This window comes from Vombatus ursinus, unplaced genomic scaffold, assembly GCF_900497805.2.
Source record: "Vombatus ursinus unplaced genomic scaffold, bare-nosed wombat genome assembly UNPS02004101.1, whole genome shotgun sequence".
NCBI classification, from domain to species: Eukaryota; Metazoa; Chordata; class Mammalia; order Diprotodontia; family Vombatidae; genus Vombatus; species Vombatus ursinus.
Genome location: NW_020943879.1, coordinates 7,558 through 29,721, shown reverse-complemented (window position 1 = coordinate 29,721; position 22,164 = coordinate 7,558). Strand labels below are relative to the sequence as shown.

Sequence of the window (22,164 nt, the reverse complement as noted above, 5' to 3'; positions counted from 1 at the left end):
GCTTCCTTTGCCTCCCCCCACCACATCCCATAGGAAAATGATAAGTAAGGTGCCCTCTCTCATTGAAGAGCTTCACAATAAAGTTCTTTTTCCATTAATTTATTTTGATTTATCAATAATCACCTCCATACACTTTTGAGTTGAAAATTTTTCTCCCCCTTCCTCCCCACCACCCTCCCCAAGATGGCACATAATCTGATATAGGCTATACATTTACAATCATAGTAGATATACTTTCACATTAGTGATGTTGTAAGTAAAAATTAAAACCAATTAGGAGGAACCATCAGAAAAAGGAAACAAAATGCAACAGAAGAGAAAAAAATAGCAATTTGACTTCCACAGTTCTTTCTTCGGATGTGGATAGCATTTTCCATCACAAGGGTTTGGCGATACTTAGATCCTTGTATTGCCAGGAAGGGTTAAGTTTATCAATATTAGTCATCACACAATGTGGTTTTTCTTGTGTACAATGTTCTCTTGGTTCTGCTCACTTCACTCAGCATCAGACCATACAAGTCTTTCCAGGTTTTTCTGAAGTCAGCCTGTTCATCATTACTTATAGCACAATAGTATTCCATCACATTCATATACCACAACTTGCCAGCCATTCCCCAGTTGATGGGCATCCTCTCAATTTCCAACTCTTTGCCACCACAAAAAGAGCTGCTATGAATGTTGTAGGTCCTTTTCCCGTTTGTGTGATCTCTTCAGGATATAGCCCTAGAAGTGCTATTGCTGGGTCAAAGGGAATGCACATTTTGATAGCCCTTTGGGAATAGCTCCAAATTGCTCTCCAAAATGGTTGGATCATTTCACAACTCCATCAATAATGCATTAGTGTTCCAATTTTCCCACATCTTCTCCAACATTTACCATTTTCCTGTTTTGTCATGTTGGCCATTCTGATAGGTGTGGTGTGGTACCTCAGAGTTGTTTTGATTTGCATTTCTCTAATCAATAGTGATTTAGAGCACTTTTTGTATGCTGGGCTACTGCACTGCTGCACCCTGTCTTTCTTCTGGTTCAGCTGTTCTAGGGTTTTTTCTGGGGTGATATTTTCTTGGTTTTCAGAGGTTGATAGGGGAGGGTGAAAGTGACTACCTTTTTACTCTGCCATGTTGGCTCCCGGAAACAGAATCCCCCACAGTATTGGTTGTAAGCAAACCCCATCCTCCTTCTGCTGATTTCCCCTGTTTGATGTCATCCATCTTTCTTCTGAACCCCTTAAAATCTACTGACCCCAACTTTTGACTAAATACAGGACTAAGCCCACACTCCCTCTCCGTACTCATAAAGTATAGGCAGAAGTGGTCATTTCTCCCCTCTATTTCATTATTTCCTCTTTAGCAAACAATTCCTCTAAGTGAGAATTAAATCTAGGAGAGTGTGTCCACTTATTGGTTTCTCTATATTTTGGAAGATGAAGGTATCTCTATAGAAAATCAAAGAGTCCTTAGAACTTGAAATATTTCTGTAAATTATTTGCTTAACTTTGTCCAACCCTGCTTTGGAAAATTTCCCAGGAATTCAGAGTTCATGGTTCTTTTGCTGCTCTTACAATCTCAGTTTTGGGTCACCAAGGTCCAGTAGTATAAAACATTATGCTTTCTCCCAGTACTGACTGGGTGAAGACAAAGGTGGTCAGAGATTGGACTACCCTTGACAAGGAGTTGAGGACAAAAGTCTCAGCAGGCAGAATTCAGGTGAGACTACAAAGAAGAAAGCTCAGAAGCTTCAAACCTCATACTACAAAGACATGTCATCAGAATACATAAAGTTTGAAGGAATCTTGTTCCCCAAGGGTTATAGTATAAAGCACCTCAAATTTTGTCGGGACGAGTTTGTGGTGAAGAATACTGATGTCATTGTTGTAACCTACCCCAAGTCAGGTAAGAAACAAGGTTGGGTCCATGGGGAAGTGTTTTGGGAGAAAAAAACCCATAATGGCTGCCCTGCAGTGTTATTCAAGGTTGCAGAATGTGAGAGTTGAAGGGGATTGTGGAGACTATTTCTCCTAAGTGATCAATTTTTTCCCCAAGTGATCAATTTTAAGGGAGAAGTAAATAAATGTAGAGAGAGCAGAAAGACAGTCAATTTAACAAGCATTCATGAAGAACTGGCCATATTCCAGGTGCTGTACTAGGTAGGACAATTTCAGTGCAACTTGGGAAAACTTGTGTGACTTGATACAGAGTGAAATGAGCAGAACCAGGAGAATAGTTTATACAACATTAAAACATTGTAAGATTAATCAACTTTGAAAAACTTAACAAATGTTGAATGCAGTGACCAATCATGATCCATGAAAACCAAATATAAACTTGACTACCCCTCCTGTCAGAGATGATGGACCCAGGATAAAGAATGAGATATTCATTTGGGGGTAAGAACTGTGGGGGAATTTGTGTAATGTCATTATGTGTACATGTTATAAAGTGGTTGTTTTCTTTTTTTTAAGAAGGGGTTAGGGGAGGTCTGAGGAAGAAAAAACAAATGCTCATGAATTTTAAAAGATCAAATTTAAATTCATTGGTGAATTCCATGTGAAACTGCATCTATCTCTTCAAATAATCCCATTTTCCTCTTTATTGGGATTATTCCCCTCTTCTTCTTCACAATTAAATTCTTGAACATCTTCCACCCTTCTTCTGCTTATTTCTTTTGAAGCATTTTACTCCATGGGCTTAATCTTATGTCTTTTGCCTCTGAATACTGTGAAAGCTGCTCCACCAAAATCTAGGGGACTTGTCCGACTGTGCCCAGATTTCCTTTTCTTATTGAGAAAAAATGTCTGGACTCTGGAATAGTCACTTCCCTCCTCCCAAGATTCCCATCATTTCTACAAAAGCCACTAGTTCTTCTCAGTTAGTGAGAATTGGATCCGGAAGAGAATTTCTCTCTCGGTTGATCCAACTTTTGAGGGATGAAATGACCAAAAGACAGTTTCATAAGTTGTTAACTACTGTGCTCTTGTGAGAGAAAGAACCAAAACATATCTGAATATCTGAAATCTTCCTTCAGTACTATATCCTCCCCTTAACCCAGTCTCAGGATCTATTTCTCAACACTCTCATCTATTTCTTCTCTCTTTCCAGGTGGTCTGGAGAATGTAGACATTAGTGACAAATTGTTTTTGTTTCTCCTTCTTTTGGCCTTCTCCCAAATGCCCTCCATTAGGCTTCCCCCATCCCACCTTTGGTCCCTGCATCTCCTAATATGCATATACCTTCCTAATATGCAATACCAGTTCATCCTCAGATTTTACATATGCTGTTTTCCTTAAATAATGTATACTCACATAAAGCCATGGTGTGATTTGGGTTTCCTCCCAAAAGGTGTTCAAGACATCAGCTAGGTCCATTTTGACCTCTCATATCATGGCCTCTAGTCCCTTCTGCTTGTTGACTGAACTTTGAGTATTTATTTATGAATGAACTCATAAGGCCATGTACTTTACTAATAGCTCCTATCTTGGGTTTTGTATCCTCTGAATTTATGGCTATCTCAGCTGCTATGCTTCTCTGATGCTACTCCTATAGAACTTAGCTTAAGGAATATGTAGAATATATCTTTTTTTCTTTTCTCATCCTCTTTATCATAAAGTCTTTTTAATTAGATTCACAAGACTAGTAGTCGGTTAACCCTATATCATAGGCTGTGATGCAGAGAGTCAGATTTTATTCTTCTAAACCAACAATTCATTTTGCAAATTATTTTTTCCCTTTAGGGTCCCTTACCTTTAATATACAATTGTAAAGGAAAGACAGCCAGTGCTCTTATGCTCTTTACATTCTCGCCTAAGATTTTGCAATCATTGAGAATCTTGTTTAGATTTCTTCTGGCAGAGTTGTCTAATTCCACCTGAATTATCTTCAGTGAATAGCTGTCATCTATTTGGATAAGTTTTGGGACATTCTCCACCGTGGTTTTGAATATGCAACCACCTGCAGGTAAAAGACCACTTTGTTCTTGCTTTCAGTTTGTCAAACAGTTTCTTCTCCACATCTGAACATGGAATCAGGGACTTCTAGTAATCTTCTCTTCTTCCTCTACCCTTTTATAAATTAGCACAGATGTTTTGTGGCTTTCCGATAACAATGTTGGGAAGACAAAAACCTTCTTCCCCCACAGAGTATCTAGTTCTCTCTTCAGGAAGAGGCTCAGATTCATTGTCTTTCTCTCTTCTCCCCTACTTCCTTCTCTTCTCTGTCACCCATGGAAATGAGGCTTTGCACTTAGATATCACATGCAAAAGAGTCCATATTAACATACTTTCTCTTTTCTGTTCTCTCCATTAGGAACCAATTGGGTCATAGAGATAATCAGCCTGATCCACAGTAAAGGGGACACCACCTGGGTCCAATCCATCCCCATTTTTGAGCGGTCCCCATGGGTAGAAGTAAAAGCAAGTCAGCCGTTGCTTTGCAAAAAAGAACAAAATGGGCCGCGGTTTTACAGCAGCCACCTCCCCATCTGGCTGTTCCCCAAATCCTATTTCCAAAGCAAGGCCAAGGTGAGCAAATGAGGACTCCACTCAATGAGGTGGATACTGCCATGATAATATTATGCAAGGAGAAGGCTAGAAAGTGCATTTCTGATCTGTGTCTTTTGAGGCCTGAGAGGAAGTGCAGGCAACAACAGACAAAGAAGCAGAAGCATTTCCTGCCCCCTCCCTCTTCTCTATGACACGCCAAGACAACATCTTAAATACATTGGTTCTTTACTTTATTCCTCTCTGTAGGTCCTCACTGCTTATGGGTTAAAGTGCAGAATCATATTGGTGTCTCCAAAGTTATCTACAGTCTGCTTTTAAGCCTTGAATGCACATTAACTCTCTCTACTCACTATCATTCATTAATTCAACATTCCAGACATCATTCCAAATGGCTTTCCAGAATGGTTTGACCAATTCATTGTTCCATCGGCAATATATTAAGGTGCCTGTTTTCCTAGATTCCTCTAACATTTTTTTCCCTTGCCTTTTTTTTTTTAAGGCAATTGGGGTTAAGTGACTTGCCCAGGGTCTACATTTACTGCTAGTAAATGTCAAGTGTTTGGTCTGAGGCTGGATTTGGACTCATGTCCTCCTGACTTCAGGGCCCATGCTCTATCCACTGTGCCACCTAGCTGCCCCAAACTATCCCCTCTACCTTATTATTTTTTTTTTGACTAGACAATGGAGTTAAGTGACTTACCTAGGGTCACATAGGTAGTAAGTGTCTGAGGTCACATTTGAACTCAAGTCCCCCTAACTCCAGGGCTAGTGTTCTATCCACTGCACTACCTACCCGCCCCCCACTGCACCACCTAGCTGCCCCTAACATTTTTAACCTTCTAGGAAAATTAAACTAACTCCAGTTTATTCTTATGTATCTTGTATGTGCATAGCTAGTTTTTTTTTAATTTCCTTAATTGCCTTGTTGAAAAAAAAAAGCAAGAAAAAGAAAATGAAAAAAGGTGCTTCAATCAGCATTCAGATTCCATCAATTCTTTCCATAAATTTGGATAGCAATTTTCACACTAATTCCTTGGGAATTGTCTGGGATCAATGTATTGATTGGAATATAGCTAAGTCATTCACAGTTGACCATGGTACAATGCTGCTGTTACTATATAAAATGTTCTCCTGGTTCTACTTACTTCACTTTGAATCAGTTCATTTAAGTTTCAAAAGATTTATCTGAAACTATTCTGCTCTATATTCCATTGAATGTGAGTAATTTGCTCTGAAGTTCCTCTGCCTTTTTGAAAACTAGCCTGCTCTTCTAGGAATTCTTGGTTTACGTACTGCTGAAGCCTAGCTTGCAGAACCTTAAATATACCTTTCCTGGCATGTAAAATGAGCACTTTTTTGTGATAATTAGAACATTCCTTGGCATTACCCATCTTTTAAATTGGGATGTAAATGATCTTTTCCAATACATTAGCCACTGATGAGTTTTCCAAATTTACTGACATACTGAGTGCAAAGAAAAAGATAAACAAATGGGAAAATAGGATGGAGGGTAATGTACAATGATCTAAACTATGAAAAAAATTCATGACAAGTTTCTGTAACAAAGGCCTCATTTCTCAACTATATAGAGAATTAAGATAGATATATAAGAATATGTCATTCCCTAATTGACCAATTGTTAAAGGATATAAATAGTTAGTGATCAGATGAAATAATCAAAGCTAGGTGTGCTCATGAAAAAATGCTCTAAATCACTATTGAAAAGGGAAATGGAAATGAAAACAACTTTGAGGTATCACTTCACATCTATCAGATTGGTCAATATGATAAAAAAGGAAAATGACAAATGTTGGAATGAATATGGGGAAAATTGAGACATAATGGTGTCTCAATGTTGGTGGCATTGTGGGCTGATTCTAACATACTGGAGAGCCATTTACAACTATGCCCAAAGGACAATAAAACTGGGCATACCATTTGACCTAGAAATACCACTACTAGGTTCCAAAGAGATAAAATAGGAAAAGAATCCATACATACAAAAAGATTTATAGGAACTCTTTTGTTGTGACAAATAATTGGAAATTTAGGGGATGACTATTAACTGGGGGATGGCTGAACAAGCTGGGTAAGTGATCATGACGGAATACTATTGTGGTATAAGAAATAATGAGCAGGATGCTCTCAAAAAAAAAAAAGAAAGAAACTGGAAAGGTTTACCTGAACAGTTCCAAGGTGAAATGAGCAGAGCCAGGAAAACATTTTATATAGCAACAGCCATATTTTATGATGAACAAGCTTGAATGACATAGCTATTCTCTGAAATACATTAAAACAAGACAATTCCTAAGGACTGAATGATAAAAAAATACTACCCACCTCCAGGGAAAGAACTGATGGAGTCTGAATGAGGATGGAAGCATATCTTCTTACACTTTCTTAATTTTTTTTGTTCTGGTTTGCATTTTCTTTCACACATGACTAATATGGAAATACGTTTGGTATGTCTGCACATGTAAAACCCATATCAAACTATTTGCCTTCTCAAAGACGGGGAGAGAAATGAGAGAGGTAAAGTGTTTGTAACCCCAAATTTTTTAAAAAAAATGAATGTTAAAAATTGTTTTAACATATAAGTAGAAGAAAAAAACTAAAAAAAAGTTCTTTTCAGGTTGAAAGAGCTTGGTTCCAGCTCTTGAGCTTCAATAATGTGACCTGGAGTAAGGTTCTGCCTTTATTTGACTGCATTTGTGGACTGCCTTTATCTTTAGCTATTATACCTAATTAGAAATGGGAATTGAGGGAGGAAAGTGACTTAATCATTCACATTAACCTTTTTTTGTTAAGATGATCAAAGATTTTCAAATCTCATAAAGAGACATAAGGGGAGAAACCATCTTCTTTACACATTTGTTTATGCACAATCCATTGACTGATTTAATTGAGATTTCTGGTCCAGTAGTGATTGCAGGAATTGGAGTGGGGCTAAATCCAGCCTTATACTTCTGCAAGGAAGTATTCATGCTTATTGACATTTGTCAAATTCATAATGAGAGAAAGGAAATTTTAAATGTTAAAAATAGATATGTTCTGAAGTTAAAGACTGGCTGAACGCTGAAGGATTCTATTTCTGGGACAATGTCAAACCCAAACCCAAATGTATGGGCCTAAGTTGTTTTAAGAAAATTCACCAATTACTCCAGAAAAGAAAGAGACTAGGAGATATAACACAAGGATTGGTAGAACCAGGAAGCCAGAAGGAGAAAAGGTGCTATAGAGGGGTCACAGTAAAAAGTAAGTGGATAAGGAGGAAAGACCAGTGGATGGGTAACATGAGGTCATTGGTCACCTCAGTAGGAGAAGGACAAATCTGTACCAGAGAAATAATTAAATGTAGGCCACTGCACCAGAATTTAGGTTAGGAATGTGTGTATGAGAAGGGGAGACAGAGACTATAGAGTTCCTAGTGGAAGAAACTAGTAGTGACCAGAAAGAAGGTGTTAAGTAAGTAGTTAAAAGGAGCCAAATTGGCTTTTTTTATAAAATTTGGGTGGCATGGAAAGGTTCAATGGCCTGGGCAGCATATAATAATCCTGATTTCTATTTCAGATAATTTACGTCATGCGCAATCCTAAAGATGTGATTGTTTCTCTTTATCATTTTACAAAAGTGCTTAAATGTTTTGAGACAGCGGAAAGTGTTTCCCAGATGATTAAGATGTTCTCTCAAGGAACTGGTGAGCAGACCAAGAGTTAGAATCTCTTTATTTTTGCAATAAAAGCCACCTCTGTTTCTGGAGGGATATTTTGAAGACAACACATGAAGGAGGCAACTCTAATACTAGCCCCATTTTGTGGATGAGTAAATAGACACAGAGGCTCATTTCTCCCTTTTTAAGTAGTTACAGTCTCCTCTGTATGGATCTCATTTCTTTGCCCATCACACTGTACCTCATGTTATGCTTCTATGTATGCCCCTGATGCATTCCCCCAGCCAGAGGTAGTCTGGAATTTCCTACCATTCATTGCATCTAAGGAATTTTATGCCATGAATCAATAGGGCTATGCAGTCCCCATATTGGAGATGACTGGTCTAGAACATACATCAGCCTTATCCTTGATGAAAAATCATAGTCCATATCATTTAAAACTGAAAAGTTTTCAGGAATTCAGAGCCAATTCACTTAACTTTACCTAAAAGAAAAGTACAGTCCAGAGAAGAGGAAGGACCTAGAACCACAGAATATCAGAGTTGGGAGGGACCTTGAAGTACAACTCACTCATTTTTCATTTGGGGAAACCATGGCATACCGATAGGAAGAGATATTCCAAATGTGACAGCATTTTTAAGTGCTTGCTATGTCCCAGGAACCGTACTAAGCACTGGGAATACAAAGAAAGGCAAAAAATAATAATCCTTGTTTTTAAGAATCTTACAATCTAATGGGGGAGATAAGATCCAAACAGTTACGTACAAACAAACTATAGACAAGCTAAATGGGAGATGATCAAACAAAAGGCACTGTCCCCTTATGGAAGATCAGGAAAGGCTTCTTGTAGAAGCTGGGATTGTAGCTAGGACCTGATGGAAGGCAGGAAATCCAGGAGGAAGGGATGAGGAGGGAGAGAATTTCAAGACTTGGGGTCAGAGTTTAAAAATGCATGGAATAGGGCAATGAAGGGTCTTGTCTGAGGAACAGCAAGGAGGCCAGTTTCATTGGGTCACAGAATATGTGGGTGGAAGTAAGCAGTAAAGAAACTGGGAAGGTAGAAAGGGGCTAAGTTATGAGGTTAAACAGAGGATTTATGTTTGATTCTAGAGAAAATCATAAGGAGTTCTTGGAGTTGAATAGGGTGGTGTTGGGTAGGATGATGTGTTATGAAAAATTCAACCTGATCAGACTTCTGCTTTAAAACAAATTATTTGGAGTTTGAAGAGGGCAGAGTCAAGATGGCAGAGTAAAAGCAATGACTTGCTTGAGATCTCCCCCAAACCCCTCCAAATACCTGTAAGAAATGACTCTAAACAAATTCTAAAGCAGCAGAACCCAAAAAAATGCAGAGTGAAACATACTTCCAGCCCAAGAAAATCTGGATGGTTGATCAGAAAGGTATATCATGCCAGACTGGGAGAGGAACTCAGTTCAGTCTTGGCGTGCAGGCCTCAGCAAACCTGGAGGAGGCTTCAGAGGACTGAATTATGGGCAGCTGTGGTGGTTTCCAGACTTCTCAACCCATGACTGCCAAAGACAACTTAGAAGGTCAGGGGGAAAAGTCTGTGTTTGCAGTGAGAGAGGTAAGTTCAGTCCCAGCCAAAGTCCCCAAGTGCAGTCTTGTGGCAGTTGCTGCCTCAGGAGCTTCTGGCCCATAGACTGAAGGGGAATCTAGTGGCTGATCAGAGGGGGATGGCAGGGATCTCTTTGCTGGTGCAGGATTCTCTTGCTTTGCCTGTGCTTGGATCTGGGTCACAGTTCTGGGGGGTGGTCCTGGGGCAAGAAGGAGTGCTGGCGTGGTGGAGTTTGTAGTGGTGGTGGAGAAGAATTCCTCTTCACAGTTCCAAGGTAGAAAAGAGTGCTTATGGTCACTCTTAGACCAAAGCACAAGCCAAGAAAGGAGTAAACACCTCACCCTTGATCATAGCATCTTGGAAGAACTGAAAATTTACAGGTCCCTAGAAGTATCTCTGAAAACAGCTACAGAAAACCCCCCAAGCTTGAGACAGTACATTCTCCACACTTGAAGCAGACTCCTACCTTAACAAAGAGTTTAAAACTCAAGTAAATGGGTGGGATCATGAGCAAGCAGTGCAAAAAGAGTCAGACCATAGAATCCTTCTTTGGTGACAAAGAGGATCAAAACATACAACCAGAAGAAGACAACAAAGTCAAAGCTCCTACATCCAAAGCCTCTAAGAAAAATATGAACTGGTCCCAGGCCATGGAAGAGCTCAAAAAGAATTTTGAGAAGCAAGTAAGAGAGGTAGAGGAAAAACTGAGAGTGACACAAGCAAATCATGAAAAACAAGTCAAGAGCTTGCTAAAGGAGACCCAAAAAAATACTGAAGAAAATAACACCTTAAAAAATAACCTAACCCAAATGGAAAAAGAGGTTCAAAAAGCCAATGAGGAGAAGAATGCCATAAAAAGCACAATTGGCCAAGTGGAAAAGTAAGTCCAAAAGCTTACTGAAGAAAATACTTCCTTAAAAATTAGAATGGAGCAATTGGAAGCTAGTGACTTTATGAGCAATTAAGGCACTGTGAAACTAATTGAAAAGAATGTAAAAATAGAAAAAAAAATTTGAAATATCTCATTGGAAAAACAACTGACCTGGAAAATAGATCCAGGAGAGAGAATTTAAAAATTATTGGAATATCTCAAAGTCATGATAAAAAAAAATCCTAGACATCATCTTTCAAGAAACTATGAAGGAAAACTGCCCTGATGTTTTGGAACCAGATGGCAAAATAGAAATTGAAAGAATCCGCCCATCATCTCCTCAAAGAGCTCCCCAAAGGAAAACTCCTAGGAACATTGTAGCCAAATTCCAGAGTTTCCTGGTCAAGTTGAAAATATTGCAAGCAACCAGAAAGAAACAATTCAAGTATTGTGGAAACACAATCAAGATAACACAGGATTTAGCAGCTTCTGCATCAAGGGACCAGAGGGCTTGGAACATGATATTCTGGAGGGCAAAGGAGATAGGATGACAACTAAGAATCACCTACCCAGAAAAACTGAGCATAATCCTTCAAGGGAAAAATGAATATTCAGTGAAATAGAGGAATTTCAAGTTTTCTTGATGAAAAGACCAGAGTTGAATAGAAAATTTGACTTTCAGACACAAGACTCAAGAGAAACATGAAAAGGTAAACCAGAAAGAGAAATCACAAGGGACTTATTAAGGCTGAATTGTTCACATTCTGCATGAAAAGATGATATTTGTAACTCATTTTTCCTTTGTCCTTTGTCAGTATTAGAGTAGTTGGAGGGGAAAAAATTGCATGTGTGTATAGATAGATAGATAGAGAGATCGATAGATATATAGATAGATAGAGAGCACAGGGTGAGTTGAAGATGAAGGAGCACTATCTGGAGAATAAAATTAAGGGGTGAGAGAAGATTATATGGAGAGAAGGAGAAAGGGAGAGGTAGAATGGGGTAAATTATCTCACATAAAACAAACAAGAAAAGTCTTTTACAGTGGAATAAGTGAATCTTATTCTCATTGGATTTGGCTTAAGGAGAGAATAATATACACACTCAATTAGTTATGGAAATCTATCTTACCCTACAGGAAATTGGGGGGTGGGGTAGGTGACAAGAGAGCAGGAGGATGATAGAGGGGAGGGTAGATTGGGGCAGGGGATAATCAGATGCAAACAATTCAAAGGAGAGACACACTGAAAAGAGAGAATAGAATAAATGGGAGGCTGGATAGGATTAAGAGAAATATACTTAGTTTTTCACAACATGACTAATAAGGAAGCGTTTTTCATGACTACACATGAATAACCTGTATTAAGTTGCTTGCCTTCTCAATGAGGATAGGGAGGGAGGGAGGGAGGGAGAAAATTTGAAACCCAAAGTTTTAAAAACAAATGTTAAAAACTTATTTTCACATGCAACTGGGAAATAAGAAATTCAGGAAACAGGTTATAGAAATCTCTCCTGCCCTGGGAAAATTGTGGAGGAAGGGGATGAGAGAAGGGGAGGGGATAGAAAGGAGGGCAGATTAGAAGAAGGGGTATTCAGAATGCATGCTATCTTGGAGTGGGGGGAGGGATGAGATGGGGAGAAAATTTGAAACTCAAAATCTTGTGGAAGTGAATGTTAAAAAGAAAAAAATTAATTAATTAATTTAAAAAAAAACAGCCATTTCATAGCTGTTCTATGTTTGTTGCCTTTCCAAGACACTTCATTGTAGCAGAACTCGGGAACCAGTCCCATGTCTCATGACTCTTAAATCCAATGCTCTTTCTCTTAAAACATGGCAAACTTCAAGTTCTAACCCCTGTTCTAGACATGAAAAGTCACCTCCTCCAGGAAACTTTCAGTGATGCTCTCTCCCTTATTTAAAATTGATCACTTACTTAATGTGATCTTCCAAATTACTAATTCTGTGGCTCTCTTGTGGAAATTCTTAAATTTTTTTAATTGGAGTTATATATCTCATCACTCAGTCCTGCCCCCATTTCCAACCCTGAGGCCAAGGTCTTCCTTATTTTTCTTTACATTTTCCCAAATTTAACATGACACATAAAATGTCTACTGTAGTCATGTATATGCCATTTATTACCTCTGAAAACTTGGACAAATCATTTACCTATCTGTCTCTCAGTTTCCTAATCTATGTAACATGGCTAGTCTACATGGCTTTAGAGGTCCTTTTCAGCTCTCGAGATACGTTCTCATCTTATCCCTTTGTCACAAATACCTGAGCAGTGCTAGCCTCAAGCAAAACCTTGTGTGTCAGTAGATCCTGAGTCAATATTTTGTTATTAAATGAAGTATTATTGAATGTGTAACTGAAGGAACACATCTGGTCAAAGGGTCTCCCTTCTATTCTCCCTCTGCAGTGCCATTTGGATCCTGGTTTGACCACACCTGTGGCTGGCTATCCTTGAGAGGGAATGAAAACTTCCTAATTTTGACCTATGAAGAACTTCTGCAAGTAAATGCTCAATCTTCCCTTTCTTTCCCCTCATCTTCATCTTTCTTTCCCCTTATCTTTAATTTCCCTTACCCTTCTCATCTTTTTTCCTCTACTGTTCCCTTCAATTGGTCTGTCCACACTCCTTAGAAGCTGCACTCTACTTTTCATATCTATCCTATCTTTTGTCTCCATCTCACTTCCCTGATGTACCTTTGACTTGTAAAATAGAAGAGCAGAGAAACTTTTGGTAGGTACTGTAAGTACTATTTGGGCTTTCCATAGGTCCAATGAATTGGAAGAAAGGAGGTAGAATATTTTTCCTTTTGACTAAAATTACATAAATACAAAATACTTTTAAAAGAAACATAATAAATGTAGGGACAAATGAGAAGGAGAAATATTATAGTTAATTTTAAAAATTTCATTCCAGAGTGAGATTTAAAGAAATATAATCACCTAGGTACATTTTGATAGCTTTCCCATTAACAATAAACTTTTTTCAATCAAAGAAAAGACTAAGTCAATTGTTTCACATTTAGTAGAACCAATTCATTTGGGCCTTCCTGGTGGTGACCAACATGCCTAAAAAATACATTTATTAGTTCTTGGTAACTTCTCCTCTTGAGCTCAAAAATTGCCAATTCCCTCTCCCTGAGCTTTTAATCATTGTTGCAGGTAGGTTTACCCAATATTCCCATCATGCCTCATCAGTACAAGCCTTTCTTCCTCTCCTTGATATACTTTCCTTTCTTTCTGGACCTGCTCCTCTTTCACATTTTCTATGTTTTCTCCATCTTCTTTTTCCTCTCTTTTCTTTTAAAACTCTGATTCCCCCTCCTTCCTTTCTCCCTTCTTTCCTCTTTTCTGAAGTCCTTTTATTCAACCATAATCTCCTATCTTAACATCTCTCCCTATGCTTCACTCCTGAAACTGTCCTCTTTGCTGTTGAAGAGGTTTACCTTTGCCCCCTTTCCCTGTTTGCCCCTTTTCAAAAGGAATTTGGCTCCTTTGTTTACAAATCCCAGAAATATCTTAAAACATTTAGATTCTCTCTTTGAAATCTTATTCAAAGGCGCTTTCCTTCCTGACCCCAAAAAGAACCTGGCTTCGGTTTGTCTACTGGTCCCAGGAAAACCTTAAAGTTTTAGAAACTGCTTTGATTTCCCTTTGAAAGCAAACTTCCCCTTCTAGCTCCCTTCATCATCTATTCTCATTGTCTGTTCAGATCTCTCAGACATTCCAAATGGAAATTCTCACCTGGACCCTTCCTCTTAATCACCTCCCCCCTTCAACTCGCCTTGCATGTGGCTACACCCAATCTGCCTTCCATTGTTTCACCTTCCTATGGCCTTTGGTCACTTCTCACCCTTAATCCTAGCTAGGCACCACAAGGTCCAGGACCCAGGAGTTCTGTTCACCCCAATTTACTAGCCACTTCCATCCAGATCTCCTTAGACCCCTCCTACCCTCACTCCAAACTGCTTGGCCACTCAGACCCCTCCCCCAGTCTTTCTGTACTTAAGTTTCACCCCAGCCCCCATTCACCTGCTGAGCTGTTCTCAAGCCTAGAAGCTGAGACCCCTCACACTTGTCTTCACGAGCATCATGTGGCCTATCCACCCCAGGCCCCACTTAGAGGCTGGGAATTTCACATGCCCCTAGAGGCTGAGACTCCCACACCCACCTGTCTTTCCAGGCATCACCTGGCCTGGCCACCTTAGTCCCCCGGCCCCATTCAGACGCTGAGCTTTTTTCATGCCCAAGAGGCTGAGACTGCCTCATGCTGTTGCTCATCCTTACGAGTATCACCTGAACATCTTAGCCCCCATTTAGATCACTGATGTTTGGGTTCCTTGGGAGTCTGGCCTATATGCTTTATCTTTATCAAACTTTTTCTCTGGCTGGAAGAAGATCTGGGTTGAATTCACTCAGGCAGATTCGGCGCCGCCATCTGGTGCTTTTTTCCCAGCGTCCCAAAACTTCCCGTGATCTTGGGGTTCCTCTGTGCATCTAGGAGCACCCAAAAACCCCTAACCTCTTCACTGAGACCTTAAGTCTTTCCACCTATAAGAACTCTCTCAGGGCTTCATTCTTTATCTGGTTTGTATTTCTACTCTTCCATATCTTGAATTTATCATAACCAGTTGACATTAGATTGTCTTCTACTCTCAAATCCCATGCACCTTTGTCCTGTTATCACATACACGTTGCCAAACACAATTTCATTCCTATCATTTGCCTCCTACAAATTCATGGTTTCCAATCAAAACTAATCTCCCTCTATAGCATCACAATTCTTTTATTCTTTCATAACTGATTCTTTATGGCACTCCTCACCGTGACTTCCCTCCTCATTCTTTCCACACGATTAATCTCTTATTCTCTCAGCAAGAGACTTGGCCTTATGCTTTACTCTAAAAATGAAAGCCATTTGCCATGAACTCTCCCTTTTCCCCTCCTCTATAACTCAAAAATCCCTTGAAATCTTCCCCCCTTTACTTTATTCTCAGATAAAGAGGTGACATTTCTTCTTATGTACTGCCTAAATTGTGCCTTTGTCTCATCGTCTTCAACAGATAGCAACTCTCATCTTAAATCTCTGTATCTACTGATTCATTCTTTGCTTCTTGTACTTAATCAGTCATTTAACCCTGTCTCAGTTTCCTCATCTGTAAAATAAGCTGGAGAAGGAAATGGCAAACCACTCTAGAATATTTCTTAAGAAAACCTCAAATGGGGTCATGAAGAATCAGACACAACTGGACCACTTGACCAAACAATGCTTCCTACAAAAACTCCCATATGTTCTCCACTAGCAAAGACAAATGACTTCATCCCACCATGCAATTACTGAAATTTATGCTGGGTCAGTCTGAGTGACCCCTTTGTTTGCAATATAGCTTGGCTTTAGGGGTATGTGACAGCCAGAGCTTCCAAAATGGCAGTGGGTTACCCTTTCATCCCATTGTTTTATCTCTAATCTCATTTCCCTATGATGTGGCAATAAGGGAAAAGCTTTGATTAAGCTATCTCAATCCATTTTAAGAAAAGTGCGCACATCAGGAATATCTTTCCCTTATATTCAAACTGGTCTGGCAGGGCAGGTGGGGGTAGTTGGTGGTTTTGAAATTCAGTGCCTAGAAGCACTCAGGATTCTCCCCTGGATGTACTTAACAAATCATTTTTATTTTTCCTTCCTGACTTTGCTTCCTTATTGAGGACAAGTCCTGAACTCATATTTTCTTTTACTATTCTCAAATGTCTTCTTACAGCTCTTCTGTTTCTCACAGTCAGGTTCCTAGAAAAAGTTGTCTCATCTTGTTTCTTCCTTTTCTTCTACCATCATGCACAATTCCCTCTCAGAAAGCAGACCCTTCCTGCTCTCCCCAGCTGGTAATGTGTCCTCTTTAAAATTATTTTTTATTTTGCATATAATTTGCACACTGAAATGCTTTTACAATGTCATCCTAGCACCCCTCAGCATATACATTTGTTGATATCAAGGACTGTTTTTTTTTTTCATTTTATTCCTAGTGATGAACACAATAGTTGCTTAATCAATAGTTGATGATTCATTATCTCCTTTTCTTCCTTCCTCCAACTCTTCTTAGCTCTTCTTTGTCCTTCCCCTTCAGCTCCTCTTCATCTTCCTTTCCTTCTTCTCATCCTTCCATTCCAATAGCCTCACCTCCTCTTCTTCCTTTCCCCCTTTCCTTCTAACTCAACTTCCTATTCTTCTTCCTCTCCTATTCCTTTATATTTCCTGGGCTCTTCCTCTCTTCCCTTTTCCCTGTTCTCACCCCTCTCATTGTCTTCTTATCCCCTGAATCCTATTCATTTTGATTCTTCCCTGCTAATTGTTGGATTTGCCCACCAATTCTTTCCCTCATATTGAGAAACCTTTCCATAGGATCTTTGGGGAAATGTGGAAAAGATTTGTCACTTCCTGGGAACAAAGCTGAAGGAGGAAGAAGTCAACTTAGTGGTAAAGAATGCTTCCTTCTCTGCCATGAAAGCCAACAAAATGTCCAACTATTCAATCTTGCCTGATGAGATCATGGATCACAGCCAAGGAAGCATGCTAAGAAAGGGTGAGTAGGAGCCCTGGAGATAAAGGAGCAAAGTTGGTGGGTGTCTTTCCAGAGTTTTGCTGACCAAAGCAAACCAGACAAGAGAGTCTGGATCTAATAGTGAAGGATGAGAGAAAAAGTGATCAAGATGTTTCTTATATAGAAAGCAAGTATCAGAGAGCATGATAAGCCACCCATGTATGGGAGGCAAAGGTAATACAGGAACCTATCACATATTTACTCTTTTAAGGAAGACCTATTCTTTTTTGGGAACTATAGTCCCCAAGTCAGATCTGAGCATCCCAGGTGTCACTGCTGCCCCAGTATTTACTCTGATTGGATGCAGGCATTTATATAATAATTGGTGAGAGGCTGAAAATGAAATGGCCTTTAGTCACATAATTCCTAGTCCCTGAAGACCCAAAGTGTGCCATCTTCCTTCAGGTTTGTCCTGAACTCCTGGGGTGGTGTCTAATGGATCTAGGACAGTCTCTCAATTGGGTTTACGGGTGCTCATCTGAGGAAATGTCCTGAAGTCAGAATTTCTTACATCCATAGCTGACCTCTTTTCCATCCATCATTCTTGTCTTGAACTTTTTCACTAAATCATCACCAGAGATGATAACTGAGAGTGTTTTCTTGCCTTGTAATCAGGCACAACTGTCTCAATCGATTCTTGGCCACTTGGGTCAAGCAGTAAGTCTTCCTTTGACTAGCACTCTGACATGTTCCAAATAGTCCACCATCTTAATATCTAGGAGGGTTTTAAGGACTTGAACAAATGATTCCTGCTCATTTAACCCCAGCCTCTCCCTCAAAACTGCATATCCTTCCTACATAAGCATTCCAACATGGATGTCAGAACATTGAATTTTCAGGAAGTGGGTGAGGTCACACAGAAGATCACTGAGGAAACTTCCAATTCTGTGCCTTGGTTCCCTCTACTCCTCTATTATTCAGTTGCACACCCCAGGCAAGAGTCATAGGGTTCCCCCTTTCGAAGATGGAGAGAACTTCCTGAAGACAACTACCTGTAGCACTCCCTCTCTACAGAGTCCTCAGTGTTGTTAACTGGCTTTTTGACAGTTTACATGCAGGATGTAACTATTTTAGCTGCCAAAGAGGCATTTCTCTGCCTCTCTCTCTTGGCCAGAGCACTATAGCAGGCTTTTATCTGCATGTACTGGAAGTGCCCTGGCTAGATCAGATGCCCAGTGAGGCTTCTTTTCTCCTTCCCTGAAAGACCTTTGCTAATCTTATTGATCACCATGCAATATTGCTGTTACTTTGTGCAATATTCTCCTGATCCTGCTCACTTCACTTGGAACCAGTTCATATAAGTCTCCCAGGTTTTTCTTCAACCTCCCTGAACATCATTTCTTATAACACAATAATGTATCATCAGATTCATTTACCACAACTTATTGAGCCATTCCCCAACAAAAAGATATCTCCATTTTCAATACTTTGGCACAACAAAAAGCAACTATCAATATTTGTGTACATATAGTTCTTTTTCCTTTTCCTTTAATCTCTTTGGGACACAGATCTAGTACTGGTATTTTTGGGTCAAAGGATATACATAGTTTTATAGCCCTTTGACCATAGTTCCAAATTGCTTTGTACAATGGTTGGATCAATTCACAACCAACAATGCAATAGTTTCCCAATTATTCTGCATCTTCTTCAATAGTCCTTTTTTTTTAATTTTCGTTTATCTGATAGCCCTTGGGTGATGCCCTACAGTTACTTTAATTTGCATTTCTCTAATCAATGGTGATGAGCACATTTTTAGTATCAATATGGAGAACTTTGATTTCTTCTTATGAAATCTGCCTGTTTATATTCTTTGAACATTTATCAACTGGAAAGTAATGAATATTCTCATCAATTTCATTCAGTTGTCTATATATTTTAGAAATGAGGTTTTTATCAAAGAAAATTGCTGCAAAATTTTGCCCCAATTTCATGCTTTCCTTGTAATCTTGTCTGCATTGGTTTTGTTTCTGCAAAAACTTTTGTTTTAATTTAATGTTATCAAATTTATCCATATTGCATCCTGTAAGGCCGAATGTCTCTTCTCTGATCATAAATTCTTTCCTAATCCATAGATATCAGTAGTAAAATTTTCCATCTTTTTTTCACTGGCTTATGATAACACTCTTCGTGTCCAAATCACATACTCATTTGACCTTATCTTGGTATTTGGTGTGAAATGATGGTATATATCTAGTTTCTGTCAAACTGCTTTCTATTTTTTTTAGCAGTTAGTTTAAAATAATAAGTTTTTTGTTACAAAAACTAGGGTCTTTGGGTTTATATAACACTAAATTACCATGGTCATTTGCTACAGTGACTTGTGTCCCTAATGTATTCCACTGATCAACCAATCTATTCTTAGTCAGAACCTGACTATTGTCATGATTACTGCTTTGTAATACAGCTTCAGATCTGGTATGGGTAGGCCACATTCCTCCACATTTTTTTTAGATTAATTTCATATTCTAGACTTTTTTTCTTCAAGACAAATTTTGTTATTATTTTTATTAGCTTTCAGGTAGTGCAATAATTCAATTATCTCTCCTCAATCTATGCTCTGGATAAGTTGTTTCTCCAATGAGAAACTTCATAATTTTCCTAGTTTTTTAATTCTTTTGACTTTTTGTTTGTTTCTTGAAGTCTCATGGAGACATTCGATTCCATTTGTTCAATTTTAATTTTTAAGGATTTTTTTTAGTAAATTGTTATATCTCTTTTTCCATTTGGCCAATTCTGCTTCTTCAGGACTTCTCTTCAGTGTAGTATTCCTCTTTTACCAAGTTGTTGAATCTCTTTTCATAATTTGTTTTTTGCATCACTCCTTTCTTTTCCCAATTTTTCCCAACACCTCTCATATGGTTTTTAAAATGGGGCATGTTGTCATTCCTTCTACCCAAAAGAACAAACCTCTCTACAGCTGTGTTAGGAAAGAGGAATAGGTCCCAGAGGGCCTTCACTTACATTAGGGGAGATTTAATCAATCAATCAATGGAATGACCAATGGTAATCCTCCTTAGCCATTTAAAAATGGCCTCCATAATAAAGGTCAATCCCTCAAATTCCCACACATTGACTCTTTCCCTTTAATGAGGAAAGAGATAAAGCTCTCTAAGAATGGAAGTTGTTGTTTATTCTTTGCTCTTGAAGAGGACCATGACGCCAGGAAGGTGATGCTATGACTTGCAAGTGAATTGGCCTTAAGTGAGGCAGGGCTGTGCAAAATCACCAGCCTTACTTTCTCCTCTGGAGCCATCTGGGTCAAGTGGCAAGATATAGATCAGGATGACTGGAGATGGTCCCCTCTAGGAGTAGAATGAGCCTGTCCCAAACCATCATCTGACTTCTTGTCTCCATGTCTGGCAGGAATTGCTGGAGACTGGAAGAACCATTTCACAGTAGCTCAAAGTGAAGCCTTCGACAAACTTTTCCAGGAGAGGATGGCAGAACTAGACCAAAGGCTGTTCCCTTGGGAGCAGCATTGAGGAGCTGACAACTTGATGTTACCTTCGATTCCACATGTGATGGATGACTGGGCAACTTTACCTAACCCTGATTCTAAACACTAGACTCACTGGGTGAAAGTAGCCATGGTTAAGAGCCACTTGGCTATTTCAATCATAAGAACAAAATCAAGGCTCCCCCTTAGCTTGTTTGCCAATAACTCCCAGACCTAAGGCAAAGACAATGATTTTCTTTCCACTCCCTTGGCCTTTTCCCTGTCCCAAATCATGGTGTACGTTAAAGTGACGGAGTCCTAATAGAGCTGCCCTCAGCCCCAATATTCTAACTAACTTATGAGACCCAATGAATAACAGGCATGTCATGATTTAACCCCACAATCTGGCTTTACACACATCACGGACCCCCAAAATCAATCATAGGCCTCACTGAACAGCTAGTCACTGCTCCTAGTTAGCCATTACCCCTAGACTCAATCCTCTAGCTAGCCTCTTCCCTCAGATCCAATTTACATATTTCCCACAGAAACAGGTGTGCCCATGGACTCAACCTCAAGCACATCATCCATCTTGACCAGATAAGACCATAATAATTAACCACTCAGAAAGCAACACTACCAGGATGTAGTGCAGGATGCTTGACTACCACACCATAGAAGGGGCCCACCCTGAGATAGCACCCGAGCAGTAATGGTAAAGAATTGACCTATAGTGAACTTATGATGTAGAGAGGCTTATTATAATATCATTATCATACATACATGCCCCCCTATTTGGAATTTTTTGTATGCATTCTGGGTAACTGGATGCACAGTCCCACAGAGGCTGGAACCCCTTCCCCATTACCTAATCCCTTAAAAAACTCCTCCTGCCTTTTTAATGTTATTTACATTTCTGTATTCTATATAAATATTGATTGTATAATCAGCATCATATACTCTATAAAATTGTCTGTCTTGCCTTACTGGAGTTGCTAATTTCTCTAATGAATGTTGCTACTCACCAGAGCATGAAACCTCAAAACCATAATAAATCTTTATAACTGCTTGAAGTCAGCCTGACTCTTTGAATTCTTTAGAGATGCTCGCTTGCCCCTCATCAAAAGGAGTAACTGGCAAGATGAGTGAAGACCATGATTAAACTAGAATCAATTTTTGGCAGTCCACACCACAGGGCTTGATTATTTTTACCTCTTCTCCTTGTCTGTGCTCTGGGTACTTGACAGCTGGTGACCATGCATCGATGTATGTTTGTTGTTGTTGTTGTTATTGTTATTGTTGAGTCATTCAAGTTGTGACTAACTTTTCATAATTTCACTTGGGGTTTTCTTGGCAAAGATACTAATGATTTGCCATTTCTTTTTCTAGCTCATTTTACAGATGAGGACACTGAGGCCAATAGGGTTAAGTGACTTGCCTGGGTTCACATAACTAGTAAGTGTTGGTAGCCAGATTTGAACTCAGGTCTTCCTGACTCCAGGCAAA

The 22,164-nt window shown here is 39.3% G+C and overlaps 1 protein-coding gene across 1 annotated transcript; it reads left to right on the top strand.

Annotated features, from left to right (window-relative positions):
- Window positions 1-1,583: 1,583 nt before the first annotated feature.
- On the top strand, window positions 1,584-21,722 carry SULT2A1 (sulfotransferase family 2A member 1). Its single transcript, XM_027876649.1, has 6 exons — window positions 1,584-1,892; window positions 4,302-4,516; window positions 8,069-8,195; window positions 13,037-13,131; window positions 17,024-17,204; window positions 20,586-21,722. The coding sequence occupies exons 1-6, from the start codon at window positions 1,760-1,762 to the stop codon at window positions 20,702-20,704; spliced, it is 870 nt and encodes a 289-aa protein (XP_027732450.1). The 5' UTR covers window positions 1,584-1,759; the 3' UTR covers window positions 20,705-21,722.
- Window positions 21,723-22,164: the final 442 nt, after the last annotated feature.